Below are 12,683 nucleotides of genomic sequence, written 5' to 3' on the forward strand. Positions count from 1 at the left end.
ACTAAAATATTCATTGTACAATGTAATAATATTGTAATAATATTGGTCCATAAATTTTGATTAACTCTCATACATAAAAGATATAAGATAAAATTTTATAGAAATAAATTTGGTACAGTTTTCCCAATTTAAAAATTTCATTAAAAAATGCAATTAATTAAAAATATTTATAAATAATTGACAAGCAAATTATTTTTTAGCTATTAAAGATAAATTCACGAGATTTAAATTAGATATAATATAAAAATTACGTTATAATTCAAACAAATTTTCTTAGAATCATATATCGATGAAAACAGTTTGTATCACAAATACAATTACAAAATATCGTTAGATATTAACATTTATTTTTCAGTTTTTGAAATTTTTAAACTTGCGATAAAATAAATAAGAAACGAGATGCTGAAAAAACAAAATTTATCTATTTGCATGAGATAAAAAACTTGTGACAAAATAGATCAATTTTAATACAATAATTAAGATTTTTATTGAACTATTGTGCAACATACATGTATTAGTATTATATATTTTTATTTCACTTGCTGTACTTTTTACTTCCGGCAATATATTTTCTACAGATAAGTATATATGTGTATTTTTTAATGCTAATTGTATAATTACTACCTCGAGGGTGTTTTTTATCTCTTTCCCTTTCTTTTCTCAACTAATAAAAATCGTTGACAAAATGATTCATTCTCAGTACGTACCGTGCAAAGAACAAACGTTTACTTGGAGTCGTATTTTTCTTGCTTTCGTGTGTTTTAATTTTTATTCAATAATATATATTTCTACATTTGGAAAACACTCCTGTTGTTTGCTTCTTCTTTCTTTATTGTTAATTGAATTAGTCAGTGATGCGATGAAATTGATTGGAATCGCGTTTATGTTATCGTTTTACGGTTGTTTTGATGCGGCTCCGTCGGATACGATTCCTCAACGAAATGTATTCATGGAGGAAGTCAAATGGACTACCTGGAAGCAATCGAACAACACCAAATTCAGTCCCGAAATTTTTCTCAGTACGGTAAGTGTTGACACAGAAAAACAAGAATTAAAATTTGCATTATTTCGATTAGTCACATTTTTTTCAATACCATCAGAAAATGATCAAAAATGATCTTAATTATTACTCCCTTTTTTTATTAATCTAGATAACTAGAGTGCTCTTCGCGCGCGTCATTATACGATTTTACATAATGATTTTATGTAATTTTATTTAATTTTATTTTTATCAACTATCAAATTGTTAATCCTTGCGATATTAGACAACATAAGCGCGTACTTTATAATTTTTAATATACAGGGTGTTCCAGACCTACCGTATCACACGTTAATGAAAGATTCCTGAGGTAATTTGGAGACGATTTTTCCTCAGCGAAAATGTCCAGGCACCAATAATTTTCGAGTTATAAACAATTGAAAATAACAGCTGTTTTGTAAACTAAGCCTTGTAAAAATAAATTATTAACAAAATACATTTTTTGGTTTACTTTTTTTGTTTTATTTTTTTTTCGTTTTACTTCGTTTTACTTTAATAGAATTTTAATTTAAAGCTTAGTTACAAAGATGCATGATTTTCAAAATTGGGAACCTTAAAACAATGATGATCTTCCTTGACATTTTCGCTGAGAAAAAATCGTCTCCAAATCGCCTTAGGAATCTCCCATTAACGTGTGATACGGTAAATCTGGGACACCCTGTATATAATAAAATTATAATATATAATAAAATTAATTTTTTTAATATTGTTCGATTTTGTAGTACTTTTTTATACGGGCGTTTCTGGCGGATTGCTTCGCGCAATTTGCGCATAACTTGCAGGTAATATTCCTTATTGACCGTTCTACCCTGTGGCAAGAACTCATGATGCACCACGCCCCTGCAATCAAAAAAAACTGTAAGCAAAACCTTCACATTTGACCAAACTTGGCGCGCTTTTCTTTGCATCTTCTCGGCCCTCGGAAAACATTTTGTACCACCGATAAACGTTGCTTCGGTCCAAGGTAGCTTCACCATATGCCACAGTCAACATTCGGAATGCGTCCGCGCACTTAATTTTGTTTTTCACACAAAATTTGATACAGATTCTTTGATCCATTTTTTGGAATAGGCAAAAATCGAAGACGAGCCAAAACACGTGCAAGCAAAGCAGCTGTCAAAAATTAACTAAACATTCAAAATGGCCGTACTTGTCGGCATAAATGAGAAACATGAATACCAACATAACGCCACAAAAAAATCGAAAATCGAATATACGTAACCCGCGGAAATTTAATATCTACAATACATTAACTTGACGATAACAAACTCGATTAACTTATTTTTCTTTTTTTTTTGAAGTAGAATATTTATGTATTTCCATGAGTAGAAAATTTACATTAATAAACATGAGAAGTATAATTTGCAACGTATAATTGCCAGGAAGTATGAAACAAAATTAATTATACATTCGCAATTATTATCTATAAATCATTTGCAAACAAAAAAAGATCTAGAAAAATTTACACAACGATCTCAATTTCATTATTAGAATAATTATTAAAATCATTGTCAGAATCATTATTTTATTGTCAAAATCTCATTAAAGTGTGTTGCAATATTAGTTGATACTTTAATCCTTATAACACCAAAGTACAAATACAAATGCAAATTAAATTTTTGATTAAAGTTGATCAATTTCTTCTCTTTTTTTTTACTTATTTTTCTTCTAGCCAGATACGATAAAAAGGGCGGGTTATCCCGTGGAATCTCACGTTGTTATGACGGAGGACGGTTTTTATTTGACGTTACATCGTATCCCAGGTGACAATGATTCTCTACCGGTTTTACTGATACACGCTCTTTCACTTAGCTCCGTCGATTGGCTCATTCTTGGCAAAGGCAGAGCACTCGGTATACGAATTTAATCAATCTTTTTTCTAAATTACACAGTTGGAAAATTTGTGTTTTCTTGTTAAAAAGGGTTCTCGTTAAAATTTTTGTGTGTTAAATATTTTGTATTACACGTGCAGGCAATGTGGCACTTTCGGTGCGTGTTTTCTGTGCGGGAAGTGGCCGATTTCCCCCGCCGCCATCTAGCGGCGACGCGGTGAGTGAATAAGCCGCGTTCAAAGCCATTATCTACGGCCCAGCCGCGTTAAAAGTCATTGTATACGGCTGAAGCCGTAGGCAATGTATTGAACACGGCTATTCCCCCACCGTGCCGCGGCAAGATGGCGGCGTGCGATCGGCCGCCTCGCGCACAGAAAACGCGCAGAAAAAGCCACTTTGTCTGCACTTGTAATACAAAATAGTATGTGTATCACGTGCGGATTGATAATTGTTCACTTGTGTGGGGTGGTCGCACTCGCCTTCGGCTCGTGCGTCCATCCCTCGCATTTGTGACCAATTGTCAACTTTCCGCACTTGATACACAATATACTATAACACACTCATGTGTTTAATATATTACTATTGTGTTAATTGAACTTAAGTGTTGAATTATTAAGACAACTAAAAACAGATGTAAAAATAACATAATGTGCATCTATTTTTGATTTTACATAATAAATATATTCTGTTTTATTAGTGACAAGATTTATCTGTTAAAATTTACCGAAAAAATGTTGATTTTTTATTTTATAATATAAGGGAATGATAAAATCTAAATAATGACTAACTAAAATTAACATATTTTTAGTTAATTTTTAGATTCAAGTTATGTTAATTTCACACAAAATTTATTTTAAATTACTTAAAGTTTTGCATTAATTTTGTGTTAAAGTATTAAAACAATATTTGTGTCTGCATTTAACATATCCATATTATATTAAATTAACACAAAAATTTCTGTGAACCGTTTGGGACATGTAATATCTGTTAAATTTAACACTGATTTTTTTAAATGTGCAGATATGTCTTGAGAGTATTCTGTTTCTATTGTAGAGAAACATTCAAAATAATAAATTTTCTAATTATTAAATTTTTTAATTTTTTTAATCCTAGCTTATCTATTAGCGGATCAGGGATATGATGTTTGGTTCGCTAATTTTCGTGGCAACATCTATTCAAAAAAACATACTTCCTTATCTCCGTCGAGCTTGGAATATTGGGATTTCAGGTATACGCATAAAATCAAAATAATAACTTTGAAAATGATATATAATCTTAATTATTAAAATTAATTGTATATGTTAATTGATTTTTAAACTGTGTCACAGTCGTAAGAAAAAAAATGAGAGAACTCATTAGTTAAATTAATAAAGAATCTTCAGTATTGGTCGTTTTGAATGTAATAAGTTTTTCTCACTTAATTATTAAAAATTGATTAGATATACATATGTCTTAATTGATTAAGTGTGTGTAATCAATTCGCCAGTAAGAAATAAAAAACGATAAAGTATGTATTTAACATTAAAAAACGACCAATAGTGGGCAATAAATTCTTTATTAAATTAAATATCTCATTACGTTTCGATCTCTGGTTTAGGTCTTTTTCAAATAAAAATTCTCTTTAAGATGACATTATAGATAAAGTAGTGAGACACCCTTATAACATATTAAACAATATATATAAAGAAAACCTTGTATCTTAAAAGACGCCTCGTCGGTAACAATTATAAACTAATTATTAAATTTTTTAATTTAATTTAACATGTTAAAATGCAAGAACTAGATGGATTTATTTTGTATATTTATTATATCTATGTGCAGCATTATTTTAAATTGCATTTATAATACATATATATATCTTAAGATATTCTTTATATGTATAATATAAATAGTGTTTTATACGAGTAGAAAATTTTTCAACTTACAAGTATAATTACTCTCTCTCTCTCTCTCTCTCTCTCTCTCTTTTCTATAATTCTTGTCAATAAAATATCAATTTTTTACCAAAATATTCGGAAATGCATTGTTTTCTCGATATCTCATTTTTTTATGTCAATATTAAATTTAACATATAGATATATAATTTGTTCTTTCTTAGTTCTTCGTGTAAATAATTCTTTGTAAAAAAATTTTAGTAATTTTATTATATAATTAAGTATAATTATTCCATTCATTATCAGAATTATATACAATTTCTACACAAAGTTATTTAAATGAAGAATCAAGAAATATCAAACGCATTATATTTGCATATAAAAAAAAATAGATCTCGGAAAAATAACATGTTTTCAGGAATTTGGCAAAGAGAAAAGATGCTTATTTTCTGATAATGAAACTTATATATTTTTTTGCACATCTATTTATACATATGTGTGTATATATACTCTATATGGTAATATACATATTTATGACTATATAACAAATATTTTATCAGCTTTCACGAAATGGGTGTCTACGACTTACCTGCGATGATTAAATTTATTACAAATATGAGATCGCAACAATTGCATTCGTGCATTGGTCATTCGTTGGGCACAACCACTTTTTATGTAATGGCATCAGAGCGTCCAGAAATCGCTGGAATGGTACAAAACATGATCAGTCTCGGACCAACAGCCTTTATAGACAATATGAAAGGTTTGTTTCGATACATGACTCCCTTCGTGAAGACGAATCAGGTAAAGTAATATACTTTTTTATATGCAAATTCTGTTAGACAATAATTTATTTTAGCGAAATAATAGTTAAAAATAATGTTTTCGTTAAAATAAAAAAAATGTCTCGTATTTATACTATGTATAATAAACACATCATTTTCAAGAATATTATTGTAAAACAGTAAATGATGAAATAAAAATTTATAGTGTGAATATAGCTGAACATCAATAATTCTTGATTTACAAGATTGAAATAAATGATTAAAATAAAAAAATTGTATTTTTTAATTTAACTAATTTCAGAATTTATATATTAGAAATTAGAATTTATATTATAATTAGTGTTTATTGCGATATTTTAAATATTAACGTTTGAATGATGGAAATCATCACGCGCAATTATAAATTAAAAATTATTATTTTGCCAAAATGCAATTATAATAATAATGGGATTACAAAGAACGCATTTATTTTCCAATCTTTATTTGATTTATATAGAATGGAACATATTTTGTAATTAAATAAGAAAAGATTTATTTCATATAAATAAAATATAAATATGAAAAGTGAGAAAAAAAACGTATTTTTCGAATAATTTTTGAAAGAATTAATTCTGAAGATTAGAAAATTAATATTCTTTTCTTGTCTTACATCTATATATTTTTTGCCATATAATTAAATCTTTCATTATAATTTTAGAGATGTTCTTCGACAAGTTACAATTAAGATCAAACCTTCCATAATTTTTATCACTTTATTAAATGATTAAAAGATGCTTAAAAATTTAATTAATTTATTCTCAAAATTATTGCTATTTGAAAATATTAAAGAGATATTAAAGATTTTTTGTAATTAATTATATCACGATAACGATAATAGATCTTCAATTACAGAAACTGTTGAATAATTTCTTGCACGGCGAATTTAATGTGAACAGTGATATTTATAAAAATTATGTGCAATTTTTCGACCCGACTTTTCTACATGAATTGTTCGTACACCTGATATTTTTGATATGCGGTTTCGATTATGAACAACTTGATTACGTAAGTAATATAACTCAACAAATAAAATACAAATTCTATTCAGTGTTATGTGTGTGTGCTTAGATAATTTTGAAATTAGCCAATAAAGATAAGATGGAAATATGTATATTTATCTAAGATAAGATGAAAATAATTTTATTTTAAATATATCTAGATAAAAGATAAAATTATATGGCGATTAATTTAGATAAATTCCAAATAATATTGTTTTTAAGACCGCTTATATAAACACAATAAAAATGTAAATTATAAAAGAAATATAAAAATAAATTTTTATTTGTAAGTTTTTATCGCTTAATATTCAAGTTCTGCTACTTAATAAAAATACTTAAGTGTTTTTATACGTTAATGACTCTAAACCAAATAACGTAAACATTATTCTAGATTATTTGATAAAGATAACAATTTTTTATCATTTAAATTATAAAAAATGTAAATTATAAATGGGATATAAAAACATTTATATTTATAAGTTTTTATCGCTTACTGTTCAAATTCTGCTACTTAATAAAAATATTTAAGTGTTTTTATACGCTAAACCAAATGATCTAAACATTATTCTACATAATTTGATAAACATAACAATTTTTTTAGATAATATTTATTGTAGATAATAAATATTTTTATTATTTTTATAAAAATAAAATGACTCCATAATTTTATCTAGATGATCGTCTATATAATTTTATTTGGATAATAGCAAACACTGATTCTATCACAATCGAAGCGATAATATTTCATCTTCACGCGCAAGTACGCTTCACATCAGACTTTATTTCCACGTCCTTATTGTTTAGACTCTGGTACCTAATATATTGGGTCACGACCCAGCTGGTACCTCGATTAAAGCATTCGTTCACTACGCTCAAGTACATCAATCAGGAAAGTTTCGCAAATTTGACTACGGTAGCGCGAAAAATTTGCTGATGTACAACTCGGTGGAACCTCCGGATTACGATCTAACGAAAATCACGGTACCAATCGCTTTGTTGTACGCCAGCAATGACTTGGTGGCCGACCCTGTTGTAAGTAACAAAAAATAGGTAATTTAAATATTGAAAAAAAAAATATATATATATATATACACACAAGATGTTTTATTCTAAGTAATACAGTCGATTTTCTTGGAAATAAAATATTTTCGAGAAAAATGTTCTATATAAAAATTGAAAGATTTTTGAGAAAAACAATATCGTGATCTACAATTGTCCTTGAGTGACGTTTTTCAAGGTCATGTACTGGTTGCAAATTACATACTTTTTTTAAAAGAACTAGGTATTTTTTTACATCAATTGATTCTTTCTATTATATTATGAATAAAAATCTTGAATTAAATTATCAAACACTGAATATTTTATTTAATATATAGTGTATGTGTATAAAAATATAATTGGTATTAAAATATAATTGATATTAAAATATAATATATTGTCAAATTAAAATATAAAATATCACGTACATTTTTTTTAACATTCTATGTTATAACTTACCCTTATAACTTTCGCCGAATATTGCGAAAAATCAATATACATATGTAAAAAAAAAATAAAAAATAAAATGATTTTTACATTAAAAAAACTAATAGGTTGATTTCTAAATTTACTTATCCATTTTTAAAATTTATTTAATTTATTTAATTTTAATTTAAATTGATAAGATAAAGCTGTGTATATATATATTTTTTTTGCTTTCATGTAGGAAGCTTGATTTATATATATAGGTACAAAAAAATTGTTCAAACAAGATGGCACAAAATAATTCATAAATGTTTTTTAAGGATGTGAAGAGGTTGTACGATTTACTACCCAACGTAATAGATATGTACGAAGTGCCGTGGCCCAAATTTAATCACGCGGACTTCATATGGGCCAAAGATGTGGCAAAACTCGTGTACGAAAGAATTTTCCAGATCCTCAGAGGGGAGAATTCACATAATGTTACCTCTATATTATGAATAATATGAATGTATATGTTACGTTAATATAATAAAAATAATACAGAACTACGATTGAAGGCAGCTGTAATCATTAATTTAGCGAAATATAAATTGATAATGTTTTATTATTATTTACAATATATTAGTAACGTTGCGGATTATAATAATACATGTATTTTTAAACAATGGTTCCGAATAATTTATTCTTGCGATGGATCGAAAGTTTGGTTGCAATATGATAAATATTGTATATACAGATATTTTTTCTGTAAATTACTTGTCAACATATTTTCGATTTTAGTAACAATATTTCTCAATATAAATCTAATTTACGTATTTATAATGTTTATATAAAATTATAAATAATATACTATTTTATTATCGATGTTGAAATTTTCACTGTACATTGTAATACTATTATAATAATATTGGTCTACAATTTTTGTATGTAATTATAGGTTTTTAAATTTTATAGAGAGCAGTAATAAGTTACTACGCAACTTGGTATATACATATTCTTTTTGTCTATTTATTATATATTTTTTTCCAAATGTAAAGCGTTAAAAATGCAAATAAGTCAAAGTTATTAACATTAATAAATAGGTAAAAGATAGCGTATCTATATTATTTTTTACTAACAATAAGAATAAATACACTGCCTGAGTTGGTTGGAAAAATCACGTTGCAATACATGCAATAAGATTTGTTGGGGAGTAATATATAAAAATAAAAATTAATTGCATTACAAACATAATAAATAACAAAATATTGTTAGTATTCATTCTTCAGTTTTCGCAAAAATTAAAAAAATTTTTGATAATATAGACAAGAACAAAGTGTTGAGAAAAATTGATATTTATTACTCTGCGCAAGATGAAACATTAATAGTAAAGTAGAACAGCAAATATGAATTTAATTCAATGATTTAAAATATGGAATTAAGATACATAGAGCTATTCAGATCCTTTCGATTCTATACTTTTCTCTGTTATATATATTAATGTAATGTAAAAATTTGGTGCCTTGTGCACCGGTATTTAATTCTAACGAAAAATTATTTAGTTTCGTTAGGATAACGCATTGTCATCCGCAATTTGGCTCTTGTTGCCCGTCTTATACGTTAAATTTATATTTATATTACAGAGCCTTGTTAAAACTCTTATATTTGATACACGCTGGCTTAAAAAATGCGTTTGTTTACCAACATTAATATATATAACAGAGAAAAGTATAGAATCGAAAGGATCTGAATAGCTCAGCTGGAAGAGCAGTCGCCCGGCAAGCGAAAGGTCTCGGGTTCGATTCCCGATTCAGCGATATTCGGATCTATATTTTTCTCTTGCATTCATTTATTTATTTTCCGTAGGGGGGTTAAAGGGGTATTGAAATTAAATCTCAAAATATGAGATTATTTCATATTTAAAATCTTGGCCGTGTCCAAGTAAAAATTTTATTTTATGTTTGATACGCCTTTTATTCTATTGTACATTATAATTTTAGCAATTTATGGATCTCTCATACATATACATATACATTTTTCGTAATGCATATATATAGTTAACATATGAAAAGCAAATATTATTTTATTATTATGAATCTGCTTAACGCGATTAATAATTCTTTATTTCTGCTTTTTTATCATCTTTTTTCAGTTAATAAAAAAACATAGTAATAAGAATTCATTTCGCTCTTGTATTTTCTGCTATCTTTTATATTAATACACATCACGATACTCCAGAACTTTCGAGTTGTCATTTTTTTACTGTTCATCAAATTCACTTACGGATGCGATGCAATTGATTAGGATATGTTTATTGTCGTTTTGTGTTTATTTTAATGGGAATGCGACCTCCGAATCTAGAAACCAGCTCATAGAAAAAATAATGCGGACTAGCTAGAATGAATCAAACAACTTCGAATTTAACTGTAAGTGTACCTGTTTAACTCAATAAACCGAAGAACAAAGTTTTTTTTTATTCCAATTAGCTGAATTTTTTCAATCAGAAAGTGAAAAAGGCGAATTTACCAATTGAGGTTTTTTTCGTTCAAAATCGAAATCTAAATCCTACAAATGCATGGTTTATTTACATCTATAGCAATATAGTAATATTTATCTATAATAATATTTAACGTTTTTTAACTGTTTTAATAATAAATTTTTAGTATTAGTTAATTACTATTAAACTCTTTGTTTTAAAATATGTATATAATAACATGTGTAATAGGAAATAACTATTAATATATAATATTAGCATTTATAGATATATGCACACAATATAATTATATTTGATATAATTATAATTATAATATTTATAAATGACAATTTATTGTAGCCTATATATAAAGAGATTAAAAATAAATAATTATATGTATATTCAATTATGAAATAGTTATTAAAATTATTTCAATCATACAATTTATATGTATATACTTATTTTACCTTTACATGTAATAAAAACTCAATTAAAATTATTAAAAAAAGCTTTGAATAATTATTCTGTTGTTTCTCTCTACCTTATATCATAATTATATCAACATACTATATATATTAAATATTTTTAAAAATATTTATAAAAAATAATTTTTATAAATAATATATATTAAATAAATTTTTCAATTTATAACTTTTGTTAAAAAATGCAAATAATTAAAAGTTGTAAGCATTATGGAAAATTAGAAAATAGCATTTAATTATTTTTTAATCATTGCGAAAATAAATTCACAGAATTTAATGGATATAATGTAAAAAATTACGTTACGATTTAAGTAAACTTTCTTAAAATCATAAAGAGATGAAAATAACTTACATGACAAATACATTTACATTTTTACAAAATTCTGTTGGACATTAACATTTATTTTTCAGTCTTTGTAGAAATTTTTAAATTAAAACTTGCGTCAAAAGAAATAAAAAACGAGATGCTGAAAGAACATGAGCTAATCTCTATATAAAATAATGCTTACAGCAAATTTGTACAACAACAGATGAGATCATACAATAATTTAGATTACTATCGGATTATTATGTGTTAGTATATGCATAGTTTTTTTATGTAAAAAATTGTTATGTAAAAATATTTCTTTTATTCATTGTAATTCTGGCAATATATTTTCTAAATATGTATATACAGTGTGTCCCGCAATGCATATACTGAAACTGTTTTTGGTGTCATTCCAAGTCAGAGTCTTAATACACATATGTCCTAAAGTTGATTGTTTTAAAATTATAGCAAAAAAAGTGCAAAAATAATTATTTACTTATTTATTTATAATTTTTAATTATTATTTACTTCTTTTTACTATGTCAACGCAAGCAATTTTTTCTGTAATGCCTGTCGCGAAAGTTCGATTTTCGATTGCTGTTTAGCGTGCAGAAAAAGTAGCTTATTTCTCAACAATTCAATGTATGCCTTATTTTATCGCACTGGAGCGAGAAAAGCACCTTTATCGTGTCATTTTAAACAATTTATAAAGTAGTTAATTATTGCTTAATATTATCGTTCGATAAATAATAGTTATCTGCAATAAATAATACTGTTCTTAGTTTATACAATTTTGTTTTTCGCTCTAACTTTAAAACAATTGACTTTAGGGCATAGGTGCATTAAAACTTTTTTCGATTTAGAATGACACCAAGATTACATAGTTTATGGACATCACGTTGCAGGACACCGTGTATATTATGTGAAATGCCCTATGATCAACTAATAACTCGATTTCCTGTTTTTGTTCTCTTCCTCTTTTTTTTCACCTGATAAAAAATAATCTTAAACACAATAATAATTTATATTCCAACAATAAGTACCGTATGGGTGGGGCATACTATCGACTTTGTCGATTAATAGTTTAGTCGAGCAGTGCAAAGCTATTATTTATTACACATATACAGTCTTGGCCAAAAGTATTAGGCGCACCCTATAATAATTCTATTATCTTATGTTTCCGTGTAAAGAAGAAATGATAAATCTTAAAATTTATAAAGAAAAGTGTTTTTTATTGTCTTTCCAATATTTAAGGGACATAGTTCTGGTGCTATCATGTTCCATTCTTTCTTTAAAGCAAGTTTAGGGTTCTTTAGAGAGCTTTTCAAGAAAACTAAACCTGCTTTAAAGAAAGCAGGTTTTGCGACAATAGCGAAATCTGACAACAGAGTAGAACTATAACTCCAAAAAT

The 12,683-nt window shown here is 26.5% G+C and overlaps 1 protein-coding gene across 4 annotated transcripts; it reads left to right on the top strand.

Annotated features, from left to right (window-relative positions):
- Positions 1 to 674: 674 nt before the first annotated feature.
- On the top strand, positions 675 to 8,582 carry LOC114940641 (lipase 3-like). Of its 4 annotated transcripts, none has more exons than XM_029315379.2 (7): positions 675 to 1,024; positions 2,712 to 2,892; positions 3,985 to 4,099; positions 5,306 to 5,549; positions 6,422 to 6,574; positions 7,372 to 7,599; positions 8,352 to 8,582. In XM_029315379.2, the coding sequence occupies exons 1-7, from the start codon at positions 686 to 688 to the stop codon at positions 8,526 to 8,528; spliced, it is 1,437 nt and encodes a 478-aa protein (XP_029171212.2). In that variant the 5' UTR covers positions 675 to 685; the 3' UTR covers positions 8,529 to 8,582. The 4 variants fall into 4 exon arrangements, with proteins under 4 accessions (XP_029171212.2, XP_029171213.2, XP_029171214.1 ...); XM_029315380.2 differs by having other exon boundaries at positions 2,712 to 2,802; XM_029315381.2 differs by having other exon boundaries at positions 2,716 to 2,892.
- Positions 8,583 to 12,683: the final 4,101 nt, after the last annotated feature.

Source organism: Nylanderia fulva, unplaced genomic scaffold (genome assembly GCF_048542155.1).
Source record: "Nylanderia fulva isolate GAGA-0341 unplaced genomic scaffold, ASM4854215v1 Scaffold87, whole genome shotgun sequence".
Taxonomy (NCBI): Eukaryota; Metazoa; Arthropoda; class Insecta; order Hymenoptera; family Formicidae; genus Nylanderia; species Nylanderia fulva.